The following is a 23,285-nucleotide window of genomic DNA, read 5'->3' as shown; positions in this document are numbered from 1 at the left end:
AGACATTTGTTTCTGTTTTTTTTTTTTTTTTAATTGTCTTAAAGTTAAACACACCATTGATTTTTGGGAAGCTTGGAGGTAGTACTCAGTGTTGAGTATTAGAAGTATATCTTCTTGTACATACATACTTGTTTGTTATCCATCGTTGGTTCTGCACAGTTTTGGCAAAGTAACCCTACCCCTCCTTCTACTGAAGGGGGCCACTCTACAAAGTGACCTCAGATATCTTTATGATGATCTCGTACCTGTGTCAATCCTCATAAGGTGGTAGTAGTAGCCTTTGGATTGAATTCATTGGGTAAACAAACACTTTTATTATCAATATATTTTGTTACTAAGTAATCTTGAAGGGTTGGCTTTTTTTCACCTTGCCCAGCACCTTTTTCAAATGTGGAAATTAGCTATATAGTAATGGTTGAATACCTACCTCTCCATTATATAAATTGCCCTCCCTACCTACCTACCCACACCCAAAGTGGACAGAAGTAGAATGACTGGCTATGAGTGTTTGTACCTATCGGTCCCCTTAGCTTGTAACATCTTAGGTACCTGGAACTCTCAAGTTACTGTAATACCTGTATCTTGACACCTTTATTGATATATAACCAGATACGAATCATAATGGAGAGTGATACTCTGCACCCGTCTAAGTAACAACTAATCACAAGTAAAATGAGAATTTTGATTTGAGTATAGTATTGTCATAAACAAAGTTGTAAACAATATAAAATTCCAATGAATATGAACATTTCACATCTATAGAAGGATCCTTTCAAAAACCTGAGATTGGTTTTTTCCTGTACTAGTTGTTTTAGCTTTCCTAGGCAGCCAGATAAATTGTAACAGTTTTTCAAAATAGTATATTCACCATAGAGGATTATTGTTATTAATTAAATATTAATAATTGTATATTAGTTTAGAGACCACTGATTCACATTTCTAGACTAGTTAGCTCACTAAAGGATTTATTCTTACTTGAGAGGTAGAAATTGAAGGTAAACAATGTCAAAAGTTGGACAGCTGAATCCAAGGGAGCAAAGGGAGCTTGAGGTGAAGTAATGTTACAAGTGACTTAACTTCTTTTCTCTATCTGTGATTATTTTGACATTCTTCTATTAATAAGTACTCTTGACCACCATATCTCTGTTCTTGGCAGTATAACATATGTGGAGTAGGAGTTCATATCTTTGGGATGTTAACCTAATTTTAAGTTGTTCTTTTATATTAAAGCACCAGGTATCTCTCACTGGAGAAACTGTCGCTACAGTACGCATGGCAGTGGCTGTTAAGAGGCGCTTGCAGCTGTATTACTGGAAAGCACGGAAGTTCCACAACTTGAGAGAGGACATTGCACTTCCAGATGTCCCACGATCAATAACTTGGTGCAAAGAAGCTATTGCAGTAGCATATAAGCATGACTACTGGCTTGTGCAGGTATGCCAGAATGTTCCTATAGAAATGTTTTATTGATAAGGCAAAATTTTACCCCACAGATTATTTTTATTTTTTAGTGAGTAAATGTCCATTTAATGTATTAGTTCCTTGATAGCATTGTGTAAAAACATATTTAACAAAGAATGGTTTATATCTCAAACTTGTAAGTGCTAATAAGATTGTCGCTCTACAAGTTAGGAATGTGTTGATATGTATAGATTAATTGGTTTACATAATGGGTGAAAATTGTGTACAGTGGAAGCTCTACATACGAAAGTCCCTACGTACAAAAAATCCAGGTTACGAAAGCAAAGACAAGGATTTTTTTTGCTTCTGTGTACAAAAATAATTCAGGTTGCGAAATGGTAAAGTCTGAGATTCGCCCGGGCCGCTGAGAACAATGTTAAAACTTGCACGCCGCCAACTCAGTAGACTTGCCACCATCCTCCCGCTCTCCCATTGGTTCCTGATGCTAGTCACCACCGTAAGATCCTGCTCTCTTATTGGTTAGCATCTGTCCCATCATGCCTCTATGTAAAGGCGTTCCTTGACCATTTTTTGCGGCAGCGTTATCATAAACACCTGGAATTTGTTCGTTCACTTATATTTAGTTTGTTACCGTAAATTCGTGTCAGTGATTTCGCTTTTGTTGTACTGTAAGTTACTTTATTGTGTTGTGTGTGAACTTAATTACTTACGTTATTAGCCATGGATCCCAAGAATGTTGCTGAAGTTCACTGAAAGAAGAGGATACTTTCTATGGAGACGAAGATGGAGATAATCAAGTGATAATGTTTTCTGCCATTTGTTATTGTTTCATAAAGTTTAGTGTTAATGTTTTCTGCCATTTTTAATGTGTTTCATAAAGTTAAGTGTTCATGTTTTCTGCCATTTGTCCTCCTCCTCTGTCACCATCGGATATCACCTCACTCGAAAGGTAAGGTTCCACATTTTACTATATACGTACATACATGTACATAAAGTATTTCCTGTACCCTGTACACTAATACACTTTATTTACAGGTACGTACTACAATAAAGGTTATGTTAGGTATTGAATGGTCCAAATTGTTGTATTTCATTGTTTATTGGTCACTTTAGCTTTGTTATGAAATTTACTGTGGTGTTTTTGTAGGGTTTAGAACGAATTAGGCAATTTACATGTAAAACATAGTTCTAGATATGAAAAAATCAGGTTACGAAGGCCGCTTCGGAACGGATTAATTTTGTAACCTGATGCACTACTGTATTTTACATTGCTAGACTTTATATCTAAGCCTTATAGTTATTTCTATTTTTTATGTTAAATTTAAGGAAGATGTCTGTGAAAAAAAGAAAAAAAGTATTGTTTTAGTCAATTGGTACTTTACAGAAGCAAAATTACTTTTGCCATGCAAATGCATGCTTTTAACCCTCTTACGCCGATTGCACGTATTAAACGTCGACATAAATTGTCTGTCGGGTGCCGATTGGACGTATGGTACGTCGATAAAAAAAGTTTTTTTTTAAATTTGCGGAAAAATACTTATAGGCCTACCAGGGGAAAACTTTTGAATCACGTGCCTTGGGGGATGCTGGGAGCTCACGGATCAAGGCGTTGTTTTGTTTACAATCGTTACGCAGGCGCGCAAGTGCGAATTTCTTTCTTATTGCACTAAAAACTATCAGTGACATATCTCAGAAATTATTTCGTCACTTTGACATAATTTTTGCACCATTTTACATTAGCCATTACATGGAGTATTATATATGAAAATGTGCGCAATTTTATGTAGAATACAACTAAAAATACTCATGATTGTAGCTTTTATCAGTTCTGAAATATTTTCATATAAATAACGATGATAAGTGCCAAAATTCAACCTTCGGTCAACTTTAACTCTACCGAAATGGTCGAAAAATGCAATTGTAAGCTAAAACTCTTACAGTCTAGTAATATTCAGTCATTTATCTTCATTTTGAAACAAATTTGAAGTCTCTAGCACAATATTTCGATTTATGGTGAATTTATGAAAAAAACTTTTTCCTTATGTCCGCGCGGTAACTCTTCCGATAATTTTTTTTGTGCGATTGTCGTAATATTTGCACCATTTTAGATTAGCCGTTACATAAAGTTGTATATATGGAAATGTGTGCAATTTCATGCACAATACAACTAAAAACAACCCATGGTTGTAGCTTTTATCAGTTTTGAAATATTTTCATATAAATAACGATAAGTGCCAAAATTTCAACCTTTGATCAACTTTGGCTCTAGCAAAATGGTCAAAAACCGCAATTGTAAGCTAAAACTCTTATATTCTAGTAATATTCAATCATTTACCTTCATTTTGCAACAAATTGGAAGTCTCTAGCACAATATTTCGATTTATGGTGAATTTATGAAAAAAAAACATTTTCCTTATGTCCACGCAGTAAGTCTTCCGAAAAAAATCAGAATTTTTTTCGGCTGATTGTCGTAATGTTTGCACCATTTTAAATTAGCCGTTACATAAAGTTTTATATATGAAAATGTGCGCAATTTAATGTAGAATACAAAAAAATAATTGAAGGTTGTAGCTTTTCTCTTTTTTGAAATATTTGCATATAAATCATGATAAATAGAAAAAAAACCACGTTCGGTCAACGTTGACTCTACCGAAATGGTCGAAAAACGCAATTGTAAGCTAAAACTCTTACAGTCTAGTAATATTCAGTCATTTATCTTCATTTTGAAACAAATTTGAAGTCTCTAGTACATAATTAGATTTGTGGTGAATTTTTGAAAAAACTTTCCTTCCCTCCGCGCACCGATTCTCCGCCGCAAATCTCCGAGATGCGTACGTCGCATTCTCGTAATATTTGCTTTGTTTCATATTAGGCATTTCATAGAGTTTTATATATGAAAATGTGCGCAATTTCATGTAAAATACAACAAAAAATAATTGAAGGTTGTAGCTTTTCTCATTTTCAAAATATTTGCATATAAAAAAATATATAATAAATTCGACATTTGGTCAACTTTAACTCATCCGAAATGGTCGAAAACTGCAATTGTAAGCTAAAACTCTTACAGTATAGTAATATTCAATCATTTGTCTTCATTTTGAAACAAATTGGAAGTCTCTAGAACAATATTTAGATTTATGGTGAATTTTTGAAAAAAACATTTTTTTATGTACACGAGTTACAAATTCATGCATCATTTTGTGATAATATTTTCTCTGTGTTGCTTTGATCGTTTTACAATGTGTTATATACCAAAATGATCGAAATTTAGTGTACAATACAACGAAAAAGAAATTAACTTGTTAGCTTTAACTGTTTTGCTCACATCGCGATTTTAATACAATTATATATGAAATTTTGTTTGTGCTCTATCATGTATCGCATTATTTATATATGATAATGATATTTTTTTCATTTCTGATGGTTGCATACTAAACTTCAGGCAATGACAAAATTAAGGAGCCAAAAATGAACTCTTAATCTCGAAAACTAAGCGTGCTGTGATTTTTTGAAAAAAAAAAAAATTCCGTTTCTGCGCTCACTCCGAGACCCCCAGGCATACGGGAGACGATTTTTATTATACCTCTTCGGCGTAAGAGTTTTAATTAGCCAATTTCATGGTTGGTGAAGTGCCCTACACAAAAGAAAAAGAAATTAGTGAAAAGGTAGGTAACAAGTGATCCTTGCTTATGTCAATCAGTCCATATGTTTTCAACAACCAACTGGATCATTGCCTTGTTTTGATCAGCTAGCCATATAAATGTTGGTTGAGAGCATGTGTCTGTCTTGTGTTGTCCTTTTGTGTACATATTCTTTTGTCCTCTATGTCATCTTGAATGTTGTTTCTCCATCTTCTCGTAGGCCTTCCTCTCCTTCATGTCCTTATCGCTTCCATTTCCATGATCTCTCCTGCAACATGTTGTTCACCATCTCCTATCGTCATCAGGTGCCCAAACCATCTCAGTCTTGATTCTTGGGCTTTCAGGGAGACTAAATGACTTTTGCTTATCCCCTGATATATGTACGTATTTCTTATCCCATCTCTGTCATCACTCCACTCTTCCATCTGAGTCCTAATTTCTGCTATGTTTAACTTCTTTTGTTCTGTTTTCTCCAGTGTTGTCGCTTTAGGCTGTACAACATAGGTCTTGCCACCATCTTATGTGTACACTTCCCTTCATCCTAAAAGGGGATGTCTAGTCCCAGAATACACCAGATACCCCTCTCCAATTATTCAATCTGACTTGAATTCAGTGGTTAACCTCTATCCATATCTCCCTCTGATTCTGTTTTGAGTTCAGATAATTGAGCTCAAGCATTCTCGGCTTTCACTCTTCCCAGCTGAAACATGGGTCATTGGTCATAATCCTTCTCACTTTTCATATATTCAGTCTGTGTTCAACTTAGCTTCATGCATCTACACTTTGATGCATATCTCCACGTATCTAAGTTGCTCTCTAGATCATGTCTATACTCTGTTTTTTTTCATCTGTCCATCCGCCTGTGGTGTTTTTGTATGGTAACACTGCATCCCAGGCTTTAAATAGTTACGCTATGTGTAAGTTTTAGGTAAATAAAAGGATATCTGGGTGTACATTTGCAACTGAAAAGTGTTTTAATAATTTACTGTATGCGAATTACACCGTTAATATTCGAAATATGATATTATTATAATCGTTGAATGGAAGCTGAATGTAACTATTTAAAGCCCGGGATGCAGTGTTACCATACAAAAACACCACAGGCGGATGGACAGATGAAAAAAAACAGAGTATAGTCTCTGCCATCAAAACAGTTTCACCAGCGTAGACTGTGCACCGAGGGACTTTTTCCATTACAAATTCAGTCATTAAATCTGCCATGGTATTGAACAAGAAGGACCTCGACACTGACGCCTGGTGTAGTCCTGCCTTAACCTGGAAACTGCTTGTCATCCCTGCCATACTTCTCATGATGGTGTTAAAGTTTTATATAAATTTTACCAAGACCTTTTTCTGGTGCCTCCCTCACAGGCATACTTTTCTCTACTTATTGTTTAGGTACTTTTCTTGTATACCGTTTATGACAATAAAGACCATATGTAGAGCTGTCTGCTTTTCTGTGTGCTTTGCCATGACATGGTGTAAGGGAGATATTCTATCAATTTTACCATTCATTTTCATGTAGCGTAGTTGCTGCCTTCCAATTTTGACTTCTGTCATAGTGTTCAGTTTATCATTTTTTTCAAATGTTTATAGGGTATAGGCCATTAAAATTTATTTCTTTTAGAGTTCTTTCAACTCTTGCATCTGAGTGTGCTCTCTCTCCATTTTCCTCATTAGCTCTCACGGTATAGCTATTCCCTTTGTACCCAGTGTCTTCCACGCTTTTACAGGTATGCCATCTAGCCTAGCAGCTTTACCACTTCATCTCTCTCAGAACTTCTTTTAACTCAGTGTTCTTTATCTAATTAACTATTCCATAATTTTTAGGCCAACTTCCCCATATGAATCACACTTTGTTCCGACACGGCATACAAACCTTCGGTCCTTTTACAATAGGAAGGTACTAGCAGCAGCTGGATAGGTCGTAAGCTTTCGAACAAGGGGTTCGGTAGTTAACTGCTTGTCCGACAGGCGCGCGCGCGCGACTGGGAGGTAAACAAATCACTTTTGCTTTCGGCCTGCTGGCGTGTAGACGTGTATCATCGCTCTCTGCCCGCTTCATCGTCGTTGCTTTCGCATGGTTGTGTTTTTCTTTTTCTATTTATCTAGTGAAACTGAATTGTAAGTACAATCATTTCATATTTATTTCCATTGAATTCAATTGTGAATTAAAGGATCTTGGTTTCTCCACGCCCTCCGATTACCCGAGTGCCGGGACTGAAGGGCGTAAGTGCGGGAATTCATTTTTCCCAGAAATGATCCTCGTATTGTGTATGCTCGGTGCCGAGGGCGGGAGAGCGCTCGCTCCGAGCTTATATTTTGGTTGGAAATGTGTAGATGAAAATCGTAAGTAAGTGCCCTTTTCATTTATATTTTTTTTGACCTGTATGCTCGTTGCCGAGCGAATGCGCTCGGCACGAAAACTTATTCTGTATGGAAGTGGAATCGCAAGTACAGTATTCTTTTTCATTTTCATATATTTATTTTGATTGTAGCAATACTCATTTTGGATCAGTTTCCGCTCTTACCCGGGAATTGATCCTTTCCCCTTTTTATTGAATGAAGTGAAATCGCAAGTGCAGTTCTTTTTCATTTTCATATTTTATTGAGATTGCATTATGTACTTGGATCAATGTTTCCGCTATTTCCCGGGAATTGATCCTTCCCCTTTTTATTTTGTATGAAGTGAAATCGCAAGCGCAGTATTCTTTTTCATTTTCATATATATTTTGATTGCATCAATTCATTATGGATCAAGGTTTCCGTTCATATCGGGAATGGATCCTTTTACCCTTGCGCTCGGTACCGAGGGCGCAAATGCGCTCGATCCGAGCCCTTATTCATGGTGAAGTGAATCGTAATGCAAGATTCTTTTTCATTTTATTCTTTTTATTATTGATTGCATCAATATTTATTTGGTTCAAGTTCCACTCAGTCAGGGAATTGATCCTTATGCCCTTGCATTCGGGCCGAGGGCATGATTGCTCTCGGGCTCTTATTATTATTGTTGGGTACATGGGTGCTGTGCAGGGGTGGGTGGAGGGGAACGAGAATCCCCCCCACCCCCCCCCACCCCCCCGCTCAGACTACCCACAGATGGCCCTTCCCCTTCGGGGGGGGGGAGGTTATCTGGGTTCTTCTCCTCGCCCGATCCGTCGAGCGCGGGGGAGGGCGCTCGGTGCCCGATATACAATTGTATTCGGGGTCTTCCACTCGTTCGGTGTGGGGCTCACCCCCCCGCGTGAGGGGACTTCCCCCCCCACTAATCACTACTACTGTTATTTCCGCAGGTGCTACTGCCACGAGGGTGGACCTTGGTGAGGTATGGGTGTCCTTCCATTTGCAGGGCGTGCTAGTGTCCAGGGGCTGCGGTTCTATGTCTGGGCCTACTGCGGTCACCCATGGAGTGGTGACCACGCTCCAGGTGACGACGTCCCTCCTCACCTGGTGTACTCGCCTCACGTGGTAACAGTCTTGCCTACAGCCGCTGTGAAGTGCCGTTCGCCGTACCGAGAGGGGGGCGTGCCGCTGCCGCTCGTGGTTGCCGCGCTGCCGCGACCACACTTCCGCTGCCCTAGAGCTCGCCCCTGGACCTGCCGCCGGTACCAGGATGTTGCTGGCTGCTGCTCCACCTCCTGTGTTTCCGGTGCTGCCTGCCGTACCTGCCGATTCTGGGCTGACTGTCCATGCAGTTGCTGCGCTGGCTGTCCCTGCCGTTGCTGCGCTGGCTGTCCCTACCGATGCTGTGCTGGCTGTGCCTGCTGTTCCTGAGATGCCCATACCTGCTGACGTCGTCCCTGTTCGTGGTGGTACTACCCCAGACTTTGGTCTGTCCTTACAGGTGCGTCCGGGCCCTGTGGCTTCGGCTACAGCAGCCCCGGCTCCGCCCTGGATAGCAGATCTTACGTCTGTCCTGAGGAAGCTGACGAAGAAGAGGAGGAAGGTGTCGTCGTCGTCGTCTTCATCTTCTTCATCGTCGTCGGCTGCCGCCTCTTCCCTTCGACTTCTAAGGCTTCACAGCCGAGGAAGAAGAAGGTTGCCTCCTCCCTCCTAAGAAGTCTCCCTCGGGAGCTTCTCGGGACCCGTCTCACCTCGGTGGGACGGGAGGGTTCCTTCCGCTGGACCTCCTGCTCCTTCGGGAGCGGGGCCCGTCTCTTCTTCCGCAAGGAAGAAGACTACGGGGACCAGAAGGGTACCGGCTAACACCGGTACTTCCTCGCCTGGTGTCAGTGGTTCTGCCACTGCATCAGGGTTCGTCTCGGCCTCTCGTTCACGGGAGGTACCGAGTGTACGGTCGCCTACCAGCGACCGTGCAGCCAGGAACCAGACCTCTGAGCCTGCTCAGCGTCAGGTTCACGGCACAGGGGGCGGTAAGACTGGTGACAGCCGTCCACGCGACTCTCACCAGACCAGCTCTCGCTCTCGCGGCGACCAGCTGGCTACCCAGGGACGTGACGGTCCACGACCGGCCACGGGCTGAGGCTGGGAAGAGGTCCCCCCGTTCGCCGGTGCCAGCCACGGCTGGAACCAGCGACGTGACGTTCCGTGAGGACAAGCACCGGTCTCACTGTGACAGTGGAGCCTGCAGGTCGCCTGACCGTCGCTCTCACAGAGAGCGATCGGGTACGGCAACCAGCACCAGCTCTTCTGACACTCGAGATCGGGGCCGCTGTGCTCAGTCCAGCCGTTCTCCACAGCGAGAACAGTTCGACCAGGCCTGCAGCTCGATCGCCACCGCGGGTTGACGATCGCCTGCAGCCCTCCAAGCCTGCTGGTTCTGCCAGCGAGCGAGGAGGGAGCGTCAGGTCTGCCTCTCCCGTACCTTCAACTTCCTCGGGTTACACCGGGAGGAGCGAGGTATTGAGGAGTGATCGTGAGGGGTGTGCCCCTCATGATCCCACCACGACGCCCTTCGTGCCAGGCACGGTTCTTGGACCGGCCAGGACGTATGCGCAAGTGGATGGAGAAGACCGAGAGGGCTGTCGCTGTTCCCCCTTCTTAGGAGGAAGGTTCTCGGAATATGCTCTTGTTCGAAGGGCTTAACGGTCCTACTCTGCAAGATGCTGTGACTTCCGAGATCCAGAGGAACTTTGCCGAGGTTATGGCGCTGATTCGTCAGCACAACGACCTCGGGGAAGGATCGCCGCTCCCACCAGCAGAGCCACGTCTCGGCTCGAGTCGTTTTGGGGCCCGAGAGGGAACCCAAATCGACGGTGGGTCTGCCGCGATCGGAGCTTGCCGACTGTGTTGAACCAGGTAGTCTCTCGTCTCCGGACAAGAAGGCTCTCTCAGTTCTGGCCGGTCGAACAAGCTACTTCACCTCCTCTACTGCGACAGAGGCGTTTCTACGTGTCTTCGGACACCGTATTTGAATACCCCTTCGGTCCTCCTGAGAGGTTTCGACCTCGACGAGGACTGGAATGAGTCGGAGGACGGTATCGGCTCTCTCCTGTCAGGTGTCGATCAGCCCCACCCAGACGACGTTCACAGTGGCGGCAGACCCTTACCTACAGTGAGAGTTCGTAACCCTCCTCGGGAAAACGTTTTCTCCTGACGATACGTTTTCCCAGACTCTGAGAGGCCATCGCTGCAAGGCGATGGCTGCTCCTACTCTTCTCCAACTGCTAGTTCCACTGGGAAGGCGAGCGAGTATCCAATTCCTCCCCCATTCCCTCTCTCCTTACGGCTACGAGGGAAAGGGGAGGGATCATACAGAGATTTCTCTGTAAGATCCCACGTTAGGGGCTGCGCTACCGGGGGGACCTTCGGGTCCTACCTGACGTAAGCCCCGGTCGTTGAGGAGGGATCCTGCCCCTTTCTCGATTTCTACGGGAATCGAGAGGACCACCAGCCGATATCGTTTGACGAATTCGGTGGGGGTTTCGCAGAGTGCTTAGAATTCTACGGAATTTCTAGCGCACTCAGAGTGTTCGAGTTTTTTACGATCTCCAAACACTTAGGCGAGACCACGGTCCAAAATGAGCGAGAATCCCCGATAATTGTTACACGATAATCGGGAACCTCACTTATGCTCGAATTCCTGTAATTTCTAGCATTTGGAAGAAGACTGCTGCTGAAAGAAGAGTATCTCACAGTAGGCGATTAACCTGGAATAGAGAAGAACGGACGGGAACTTCCAGTTTGGCTTGAACTATCGTCTTCGGTATTCTGTTCACCATTGAAGCTTTCCTTTGGGAAAGACTTCTCCTTCACTCTCTTGACTAGAGAACGAAGGCGGTCGATCTCCAATCCTTATTCTCATTCCTCGAGAGGAAAAGAATTTAGGATGGAGGTCGTGGTACAGAACCTACAAAATATACTACGTATATTACCCTCGCGACATGATTCTTTTAACAGTTGAATTGTCCGGGGGGTAGGCGCATACCGTAGTTAACTCTACGGTTTGTGACCGAGACGAATTGTATCTTAATTGAACTGCAACTCGGGGTTGCCTGCAACTTCCCAGCAGTTATCAGTTTCGATTTTAGATACTTGGTATTGTCATGACAACACCAAATCAGCTTTTGTATTTACCGAAATCCGTTTCGTTTAAATATAATTGCTCGAGCGTATTCTTTATGCTCGATGGTTCTAGCCGAACGCATTCCTTTGTGGAATAATGGATTACCTGGCAACTCAGGATGACGAGTCACCGAGAGCTACTGCGTATTGAGCTGCCTGATAGCAGCTCAGTATCAGCTAGGTCTCCGAGATGCACGGTCGGTTACGTCTCTCTCTCCCCTGGTTTGATTGACTACCGAACCGTATCTCTGCCCAACAATCATGGACTTAGGTCTCTGATTAACGGGGATTCTCGCAATAATGAAGGACCATCTACTGCTGTGACGCTCGATTTCATCGCCTTCGACATTGCGAGAATTTTCAACAGACATATCTCTTGGACTCTCATCTTTCTGTTTACCGCACGGTAACAGAAGTCTGTACTAGTCTCCCGCTGCATCGCACCGCGATAATGCGAATAATTTTTGCAGACATCTGAGTTTGTCTTCAAAATATCTCTTTTTCGTAGGTGTGCAATTATTCATTGCTCGCCCCGAATTAACAGATATGTCAGAAGATATCACCTACTCTCCGACCTGACAGCTCTACTTCCAAATGTTCAGCCCATGAGAAGCAGTTCTTCAGGCAGTATTTCCCTGTGTCTTCATTACTGAAAAGCGCTCCGCTTTTATTGCAACTATGATCCTCACCGGACAGCAAAGAATAGCGGTTAGCGTTCTCAGTCTTTGTAGCACAGGTTCAGAATCTTGAGAATCCTTCTCTCGGTTCAGCTGTGAAGACGTAGGTTGCTTTTTCTGTACACCTTCGTCTTCAACGACACATAGTGTTGTTTCTCCTTAGCTGAGAATCAACTATACTATGAGATATCTTGCCATCAGGGACCTCGGTCTCTAGAAGGCAATTGACTTTCGCCTGTTGGGCACATGCCTTAAGAGAATCATCACCTCGCCTTCTGGCATCGGTGACGAACAAATTATTTGTTTAGTCTCTTGGCATAACCCTTTTAAGGCGAAGGTCACGTGACTTGCTCGGGCGCTTGGACAACTTGCCTCCTACCGAACGCAGTCAGTCGGCAGCTGTCAGAGCGCCCAAGTCAGTTACGAACTTCGCTGTGGACTTAGTTCGGTTGTTCCATAACATGTCTTTTCTTTCGTCCTAACGGCTTGTCACAGTACCCCATACCATCGACACCCACCATTGAGTGTCGGTGTCCTATCCACTACCGAGAAGAACTTCACTGCATGGGGATAGGAGAATGTGAGACACTTCGCTGCAGACGGATAGACCAGTATGGGTACAGGACATCACCGAAGTCGAGAAGAGGGATAGGTCATACGACCATTCCCTTCTTTTCCTCTGAGGTAATTGCATGACTTTTCCTGCGAAGTCAAGCATCCAGTGATGGGGATTCGTGACGCTTCGATTTCGTACCGACTTCGTAGCGAAGACTCAGAACCCTTCGTTTCCTGACGATCGGTTAGAGTCCTTCACAATCCCCTCCCTAATGGACTTCACCGCCTTCGATGCGAAGGAGATGCTGCTTTGTCCTGTGAAAGCGCGACCGCGCTTTCTGAAGAAACTCGACATCCCAGGCTGAGTGTTGAAGACTCTTCGTCAGCACCAAGATGACCTAGAAGTACACTCCCTCGAGTTACACAAGAACTTCTCCATGGCGCAGGTACTGAAGGCAGGGGTCTGGTACAACCAGACCACTGGCACCTCCTTCTACCTTTTGGATATTGCCCACAGGTCCTTGGATCGTTTTCCTTGGGACCCGTGGTGGCTGCTCAACACGTTGTGTAGCTAACCCAGACCCTAGCAGGCTGAACAGCATCGAGTCCTGGTGTGACTGTAAGAATAGATAAGTGAATGAGAGAGTGACTGGCTTCTCTTCCTATCTTTTTCTCCCCTTCTGCCTGTGGGTAGAGGGATACGGTCATCACCTTGCTGGATAAGGACGAGATGCCGGTGAGCTACTCGACAGAGCCCATCCTATCCCTTTCACTAGGGATGGGAGCGAATATCCACCACTTCCTCCTACAAGGGGGGGGAAGTGGATGCCAACAAGAGACAAACCATAACTTTATGTTGCCTCTTCGCAAAATAGGAACTTGTTCTTGTTTGCTGGTACGAAGAGATACGCTTGCCCTCTCTCTTAGTACTTGGTCCAGAGGTCTGACCATTGATCCTGCGGTGCACACCCCGATCAATCGGACAGAGGCTTGGATCCCTCCCTCACTCTTACGACCAGGGAGGCATTCCAAGGTTGGGCGAACACCAGTCTGTTCACAAAAGACTCAGATTCCTCCCACCAAGAAGTGAGTCTTCCTATTGTAAAAGGACCGAAGGTTTGTATGCCGTGTCGGAACAAATGACAATTTGTCCAAAATTGCATTTTTCCTAACTATACAAACCTGAGGTCCTTTTACACATAGTCCCACCTCATGCCACCCCTCACTCTGCAGTTTTTGCTTGGGCCAAAAGCAAAAGTGATTTGTTTACCTCCCAGTCGCGTGCGCGCGCCTGTCGGACAAGCAGTTAACTACCGAACCCCTTGTTCGAAAGCTTACGACCTATCCAGCTGCCGCTAGTACCTTCCTATTGTAAAAGGACCTCAGGTTTGTATAGTTAGGAAAAATGCAATTTTGGACAAATTGTCATTTTACATAAGTGGCTTACCAAGCAATGACATAGCTCTAAGGGCTGCCTTCCACTTGGTGCCAAAAGTGATTATGTAATTACTACTTGGTAAATTATATGTTAAACTTTATTTTATCATGAAAATATCATTTTTACATAATAGACTTACCAAGCAATAGGAGTCATCAACATGACGTCATCAACACGTCTTTTCCAAACACTAACACTGCTGGTAGGCAAAAGGCCTTTCCGCTTCACTACTGTGTCAGACAAACGTTGATCATTCAAGTTAATCTGGGCCTCATTTCTAAGCAATGGTTCAGTCGTGTCTTATTGTAGGATGCATGGATAGGTGGGGCAAGGGAAGCCTAGTATCCTGGCATCGTATTCCCAGTGAAAGTGACAAGGAAAGGAGAAATAAGTGCCTGGCAGCCATTCACTGTCCAACTCATGCAAGGCTTAAAGAGAATTAACCCTTAAACACCGATTGGACTTTTTACACGTTAACATAAATTGTCTGTTGGGTCCCGATTGGACGTATGGTACATCAATATAAAAAGTTTTTTTGAAAATTTGCGGAAATATACTTATAGGCCTACCAGGCAAAAACTTTTGAATCACGCACCTTGGGGGATGCTGGGAGCTCACGGATCAAGCCGTTGTTTTGTTTATAATCGTTACCCAGGCACGCAAGCGCGAATTTCTTTCTTCTCGCACTAAAAAACATCAGCGACACATCTCAGAAATTATTTCGTCACTTTGACATAATTTTTGCACCATTTTATATTAGTTGTTACATGGAGTATTGTATATGAAAATGTGCGTAATTTCATGTAGAATACAACTAAAAACAACTCATGGTTTTAGCTTTTATCAGTTTTGAAATATTTTTATATAAATAACAATAAGTGCCAAAATTTCAACATTCGGTCAACTTTGACTCTACCGAAATGGTCGAAAAACGCAATTGTAAGCTGAAACTCTTATATTGTAGTAATATTCAATCATTCACCTTAATTTTGCAACAAATTGGAAGTCTCTAGCACAATATTTCGATTTATGGTGAATTTATGAAAAAAAACTTTTTCCTTACGTCTGCGCGGTAACTCTTCCGAAAAAATCAGAAATTTTTTCGTCCGATTGTCATAATGTTTGCACCATTTTAAATTAGCCGTTACATAAATTTTTATATATGGAAATGTGCGCAATTTCATGTAGAATCCAACCAAAAACAATCCATGATTGTAGCTTTTATCAGTTTTGAAATATTTTCATATAAATAACGATAAGTGCCAAAATTGCAACCTTTGGTCAACTTTGACTCGACCAAAATGGTCGAAAAACGGAATTTTAAGCTAAAACTCTTACATTCTAGTAATATTCAGTCATTTACCTTTATTTTGCAACAAATTGGAAGTCTCTAGCACAATATTTCGATTTATGGTGAATTTATGAAAAAAAAACATTTTCCTTACGTCAGAGCGGTAACTCTTCCGAAAAAAATCAGAAATTTTTTTGTCCGATTGTCGTAATGGTTGCACCATTTTAAATTAGCCGTTACATAAAGTTTTATATATGAAAATGTGCACAATTTCATGTAGAATACAACAAAAAATAATTGAAGATTGTAGCTTTTCTCATTTTCGGAATATTTGCATATAAAAAAAATATATATATAAAAAAATTCTACATTCGGTCAACTTTAACTTGTCCGAAATGGTCAAAAACTGCAATTGTAAGCTAAAACTCTTACAGTATAGTAATATTCAATCATTTATCTTAATTTTGAAACAAATTGGAAGTCTCTAGAATCATATTTCGATTTCTGGGCTTAACCTGTGTCGCCCTGTGAAATGGTTCCTTTGATACTATTTCTTAGGTATAAATATTGCTATTCATCCTAGAGAAAAAAGAAACAATATAATGCCAAGATAAATGGCTCGCTCACCTCTAATAGAAGTGTCGGTATAGTAAAGGAGCGAGTGGAATCACTACCAGAGGTCCCTTGCCATTTAGCTTCTTCCTTCGACTAAACCCCCAACTACGGAGGAGCCGTGCTACAGCTCCCGGTACCCTCTACTACTACCGTGAGCGCCTCTGACGCCTGTGACGTCATTCCTTTGATAGCCGCCATCGTCACCACACGTTGTTTTTTCCACTGTGCTGTGCGATCGCTTTTTTCAAGGTTTTTTGACGCATTTCAAGATGTCTTCCGCTTCTGCTTCTAAGTTAAGTACTGCCTTGGGTTTCAGATCACATTTTATGCTGATTTACCTATTTATCTAGGAGTTCTCAGAGCTTCACCGGCCCCGACCGCTCCTCCGACCGCATGGCGGTAGGGGTTTTTTCTTTTGGTCTCCCATACCATTAGAGATTCCTCCCCCTTTTTGCAGTACTTTATGATATAGTTACTGTATTATATCATGCAGTTAGCTTTGTTAGTTAGGCCCTCACGGGGCACACTCCGACTGCACGTTTCGGATCTTAGCCTAGCTTTGCCCTTCCGTTCGTTAGGAGTTTTCCAGTCAGAACTATTTTTCTCCCTTGTCCTACTTCTAGTCCTATGTTTATTTGATATAGTATTACTTGACGTAGGTGTTAGGTTAGGCTAATATACCCCATTCTTCGGACTGGCGATTAGCCTATTCCTTGTTCACACTGACCTAGGCGTTAGGTTAGGCTAACATACCCCAATCTTCGGATTGGCGATTAGCCTATTCCCTTGTTACATTGGCCTAGAGGTTAGGTTAGGCTAACGTACCCCTATCTTCGGATTGGCGATTAGCCTACACCTTTGGACTTTCTAATATGTATTATCATGTAATTTTTGTTCCCCGTGTTAGCCTAGCTTTAAGATATATCATATATATATATTTTGTTATTATGTTTTTTATAGATATCCTAATATATCAGTTTATTACCATGTCGTTTCGACCATTTTGTTGTTCCGATGGGCCTTCCCCATCACGTGTTTATCGCCTGGCTAGGAGGGTCGCTGGTCGATCACGACGAGCCAGCTGGTCACGGGGTCCACTCCCCGTCCCCTTCATCCCCCCCTCCACGCCTTGCCACCCATGCCATCGGGTGATGACTCGCTGCTCATAGCTAGCGTCCGAGTCTGCATGAGAGGGGGTGACTCATAGGGATAGCGGGGAGGCTCCCCCTACTGGTGCTCTCTCACAGTCCTGTGTCTCGGGGGCTTGGGACCTTCTCCCCCTCCCTCCTCCGACCTTAATTGGCCGCAGAGGTTAGAAGGTTCCCCTACCCCACCATTACCTCCCTACCCTCCCCCCCGTTTTAGTCTGGCGGTAATACTCCATACCCACCGGACAACCAAGGGGGAGGGATTCACTGGGAGCCTATCCACATAGGATAGTTCACACGGGCACCCACTGATATGATGTTTTTCTGTTACACTATTTTAAGGGCTTAATTTATTTTATACTGTTACTCCGGGGGTTATAGTTCTGCCTCATGTTCCATCCTTGGCTCTCACCCAGGGAGCTGAACCCCTCTCGCTCGGTAATCACAACTCTGGGCCCCGACGGAGTTTATTTTTACCCATATAACTAAGTGAGCTTAACATGGAGTCAGAGGCTATTCCCCCTGTAACCATTTTCTATGTTATTTTTAAGTGCATGCCCCCTTTATTTTAAGTCCTTATTCATACGGGTGTGAGCTTTAGAGCTCACTTCGGCAGTCCCTTTTTTGCATGCCACTTATACGTAGAACCCTATCCGTCGGTTCCCACTCCGGCATCCACGGATATTTACATAGGTACCTCCCCGGAGGTTGTCAATGGTACTCGTGTATCCTTTGACTTACAGGTTTCGTGTTGCCAGGAGATCGGGTGCAGTGCTGTACTGCAAGACCCATGCGGCCATATAGTCTGCCGCTCCCATGCTAGCTGTGCAGTGAAGGTGGAGGACTTCATCGTTTGGCACCATGAAGGTTGCCAAACCTGCTACATGCTAGTAGGCGAAGCATCTTTAGTAGTAAGTTTTCCTATCTCCGTCAGCATTCAATACCAGGTATACTTGTCGATACTGACTATATTTCACAAGGTGGACACATATTCAGTCAATATATTTCTAGTCACGATCCTTACGTCCCCTCCTTCTTCCCTAACTCTAGACCTTTCTTACAGGGTTCCGATGAAGAGAAGAAGAAGGCCTTGGTGACCCTCAAAGCCTGGGTTGGAGGATTTGGTCGGAACTCAAAAGGCCGTCCCTACATCCTCGCCCAGGACATGGCTGATCTCATCTTCCCTGGGGCCAAGAAGGGATCAGTGGTAGACCCGCTAGTGGCCGCCCCTTTGTTAGCAGACCTCCAAGTCATGATCTCCCTCCAGGATGGGGATTTCTCAGAGGATGTGGCAGAAGACGTCGCGGCTATGAACCTCGACGTTGAGCCCATGGCAGTAGACCCCATGGGCACAGGTAAGGGTGCAGTAGGGGCAGCTTCTGGGGGTTCTCAGGGCCCTTTCCTGAGTTCCCTTTCTCCATCTCCTTCTACTGATCCTTCCTCTTCTACCTCTTTTCGGGGCTTCACTGAAGACCAATGGGCTGTTCGCCCTAAGGTCACTTCAGTGATCCCCAAGTTAAGTCGACCGTGGACAAACTGAAAAAGTCCCTCCCTAAGAAATCGGCCATCTTAACGGACGCTGTTACTCCGGCTCCCCACCCCGGAACAGTCAGATCAAGGGCGGCCTCTTCGTCAGCGTCGAGGTCCCCCAAACGTAAGTCTAGAAAGGATCGGGCTCAAGTGCCCCCTTTCGATCCTGAAAGCTTCTCAGCCAACATCTTAGAGCAGATGGGGATTATTGTGGGAACCTTGGTAGATAACAAGGTTGGCACGGTACTCTCCCAGCTCTCAAGTACTGTTGCGTCATCCGGCCAGTCAATTCAATCCCTGGTGGAACGACTGGCTGCTCAAGAGAACGCCATCGCCGGGATCCAGACCACGATCGCGGCAGGGACTCCTCTGGCAATGCCACCCTCTCCTCTCCCAATGCCAGACTCTAGCCAACTGCCTGAATTCAAGGCGGCCAATCCTTGGAGGATTGCCTCACATGCTCCGTTCGTCAACGGGATGCTGACCAATGAAGGCATTGGAACTCGAAGGCTGGAAGACTTCGAGTTCTTTCCCAGGAACCTTCAACCCCCATTCATTGGCTACGTCCACCTGACGGAAGCAGCCATGATGAGAGAAGACAAAGTTCCCAAGGAAACCATGATCCTTCCTAGGGAACAGGCTCAACAAACTCTGCTGAGAAGCCTGGAAGAGTGGGGGTGCGAGAATACTCGCATCACAGCCTTTAGGAGTCCCTTCACCATTTTTACTCCGGTGAAAGGTACTCCGCTACCACTTACCCTTAAGGTAGTGGAAGCAACGTTTCAGGCAGCCCTGAAGGACGAGCCTTTGCCTCAACTCCGGGAGACAGAACCCACCTCTCTCCTGGTTCCAGGCTCTGAGGCCTACTTCGAGGGAGCAGTACCAACTTTCTCGGTAGGGAAACTTAAGGCTGACTGCGCCACCACTCTCTTTAGCGAGAGACTTCCCAGGTTGTCGGACTCTCTCATCCAGACGGAGTACGACGCCCGGACCAGGCTTGCGAGATCCCTCTCCTCCATGACGATGGCTGAAATGACGGCTCTAGTGTACCAGCAAGAGCCATTGTTCAAAGTCATGGCTAAAGGTTTGCTGCACACCATGCAGTGTGACCTTTACGACTTTCTAATCGCCAGGAGGAATTGTAGGAAGCATGTCCTGGCGGAAGCCACCATCCGCCATGAACCAAACAAACTGATAGCTTCCTCAATTTGGGGGACGGACCTCTTCACAGCACCAGTGGTGGCAGAGGTCTTACATGAGGCATCCAAAGTGAACCAGTGCCTCAAGGTCAGGTGGGGGCTGGTACCTAAACGGAAACAGGAATCCTCTGGTTCGAACCAGAGGATAAAGAAGAAACCAAGGAAGTTCTTGCCCTTCCAGACCCCTCAGCAGACACTGGTCCAAGCGGTCCAAACACCTCAAGGGCAACAACACTCCTCTTCTAAGGGTCAACAACAATACCTTGTCCTGACCCCACAGTCACAGCAGCCTCAGCCTTCCACATCCTTTGCTGTCTCCCCAGCCTACAACTCTACCTATGAAAGCCAGAACTTTCAGGCTTTCAACAGGTTCATGAGAGGTAGCAGAGCAAGAGGTGCCTCTCGTTTCAGAGGGTCCGGCAGGGCTACAAGTAGGGGAAAAGGCTTCCGAGGAGCAAGGGGTGGCCACCCCTCGGCAAGCCAGCAGTGAGAGCCCCAAGGTAGGAGGGAGACTGTACCTCTTCCGCCAGCAGTGGAGGTTCAGCCCCTGGGCTCAGAGTATAGTAACCAAAGGCCTAGGTTGGAGTTGGCTAGAGGGCCCTCCTCCAACCAACAAATTCTATCAAGCACCAACAACGGAATTGGTAGAGTATACTCAAGACCTCCTTCTCAAAGGAGTAGTCTCAAGAGTCAACAATTTAAAATTTCAAGGACGCTTGTTCAGCGTGCCAAAGAAAGACTCGGAAAACTAAAGGATCATCTTAGACTTGTCCCATCTGAACTTTTACATTCATTGCGACAAGTTCAGGATGCTGACCGTTTCGCAGGTACGGACCTTACTTCCCCGTGGGGCCGTCACAACCTCTATAGATCTTACAGATGCCTACTATCATGTTTCCCATAGCCAGACACTTCCGTCCATTCCTAGGCTTCAAACTAGGAAACAGATCCTACTCCTTCAAAGTAATGCCATTCGGGCTCAACATAGCCCCCAGGATTTTCACCAATTTGGCGGAAGCAGTAGTGCAAGAGCTAAGGAAACAGGGAATAATGCTAGTGGCTTATCTGGACGATTGGCTTATTTGGGCAAAGAACCCCAAAGAATGCAAAGAAGCAACGGTCAAAGTGATCAAATTTCTGGAACATTTAGGTTTCCAAATAAACAAAACCAAGTCCAGACTAACACCGGAATCCCGATTCCAGTGGTTAGGCCTTCAGTGGGACTTGCAATCACACACTCTATCGATTCCGTCGTTGAAAAGGAAAGAAATAGCAAGAGCTACAAAGCAATTTCTCAAAGAACAACAAACATCCCGGAGGTGCCAGGAGAGGATCCTGGGCTCACTCCAGTTTGCATCAGTCACAGACGTTCTGCTCAGAGCCAAACTCAAAGATATAAACAGAGTATGGCGCTCAAGAGCAAATTGCAGATCACGGGACAAACTAGCCTCTATCCCAGCGATCTTACGGAAACGTCTCCGTCCCTGGACGGAGACAAAGAATCTTTCAAAAGCAATTCCTCTACAGTTTCCCCCTCCATCATTAGTGATCCACACAGACGCCTCACTAACAGGGTGGGGAGGATACTCCCAGTACGAAAAAGTTCAAGGAACTTGGTCGTTAACATTCCGCCAGCTACATATCAATGTACTGGAGGCCATGGCAGTATTCCTCACACTGAAACGACTCCGACCGCCCAAGAACTCAACATTTCAAACTAGTTCTGGACAGTGCAGTGGTGGTACACTGCATCAACAGGGGCTGATCCAAGTCAAGCCACTTGAACCACGTCATGATAGCCATCTTCTCTCTGGCAAACAAGAACAAATGGCACCTGTCAGCCACTCACTTGGCAGGGGTCAAGAACGCAGTAGCAGACGCTCTATCTCGCTCCGTTCCGTTAGAATCGGAGTGGACACTGGACAGGAATTCGTTCAATTGGATCAGTCTACAAGTCCTGGGACTTCAAGTAGATCTCTTTGCCATGGAGTCAAACCACAAACTCCCTTGTTACGTGGCACCCAACCTCGATCCTCTAGCATATGCTACAGACGCAATGATCCTTGATTGGAACACATGGAAGAAGATTTACCTCTTCCCTCCGGTGAACCTTCTCCTGAAAGTTTTAAACAAACTCAGGACATTCAAGGGCCAAGTAGCTCTAGTAGCTCCCAACTGGCCCAAGAGCAATTGGTTCCCTCTACTTCTAGAGTTGAGACTCCGGCCCCTACGGATTCCCAACCCCAAACTAACCCAGTTAGTGCAAACTCAGACTGTGTCCGCTTCCTCAAGAATTCAGAAAACCCTAACTTTATGGATTTTCTGAAATTTACAGCTATGAGGAATGCAGAAATTGATCCCCAGAATATTTCATTCTTGGAATCAGATAAAAGGGAATCTACCCTGCGTCAATATGACTCATCTGTTAAGAAACTAGCAGAGTTCCTTAAGGATTCAAACTCTCAAGTCATGACAACGAACCTAGCCATAACTTTCTTCAGATCATTGTTTGAGAAAGGTTTAGCAGCAAGCACTATCACTACGACCAAATCAGCTCTCAAAAAGATCTTCCAGTTTGGTTTTAGCATAGATCTTATGGATTCGTACTTTACCTCCATACCAAAAGCTTGTGCTAGATTAAGACCATCAACGAGACCTAAATCAGTCTCTTGGTTTTTAAATGATGTCCTCAAACTGGCCTCGGACATTAACAATGACTCTTGCAATTATATATATCTCCTGAGGAAAACCATATTTTTACTAAGTTTAGCCTCAGGAGCTAGAATATCAGAACTGTCAGCCTTATCAAGGGAACCGGGTCACATTGAGTTCCTCCCCTCAGGGGAGGTCCTCTTATCCCCAGATCGCCACTTTCTAGCCAAAAATGAATATCCACAGGACAGATGGTCCTCGTGGAAAATCCTACCACTACCTCAAGACATCTCTCTTTGTCCTGTCAACTCATTAAGAGCCTACCTAGGTAGAACAACTCTGAAGTCTTCAGGTCCATTGTTCATTAGGAAGGAAGGTGGTACAATCTCCCTAAAAGGGATCAGGCAACAAATTTTATACTTCATTAAACAGGCCAACCCAGAGTCCTTTCCTCGGGCCCACAATGTTAGGGCAGTGGCCACATCTATTAACTATTTCCAACATATGAATTTTGACGATCTTAAGAAATATACAGGCTGGAAATCTCCGTCAGTTTTCAACGACACTACCTAAAACCCTTGGAAGCCCTCAA

At 44.5% G+C, this 23,285-nt stretch overlaps 1 protein-coding gene across 2 annotated transcripts in view; it reads left to right on the top strand.

The window, feature by feature from the left end:
- LOC135219537 (vam6/Vps39-like protein) overlaps positions 1-23,285 on the top strand; it is a 405,404-nt gene that overhangs the window by 100,955 nt on the left and 281,164 nt on the right. For both annotated transcript variants that reach the window (XM_064256380.1, XM_064256379.1), the window contains exon 4: positions 1,231-1,434. In XM_064256380.1, coding sequence (XP_064112450.1) covers positions 1,231-1,434 — 204 coding nt within the window. The remainder of the gene's footprint in view (positions 1-1,230; positions 1,435-23,285) is intronic.

Source organism: Macrobrachium nipponense, chromosome 1 (assembly GCF_015104395.2).
Source record: "Macrobrachium nipponense isolate FS-2020 chromosome 1, ASM1510439v2, whole genome shotgun sequence".
NCBI lineage: Eukaryota > Metazoa > Arthropoda > Malacostraca > Decapoda > Palaemonidae > Macrobrachium > Macrobrachium nipponense.
Note: the sequence above shows the minus strand (reverse complement) of the source record. Positions and strands in the feature narration are given on the sequence as shown.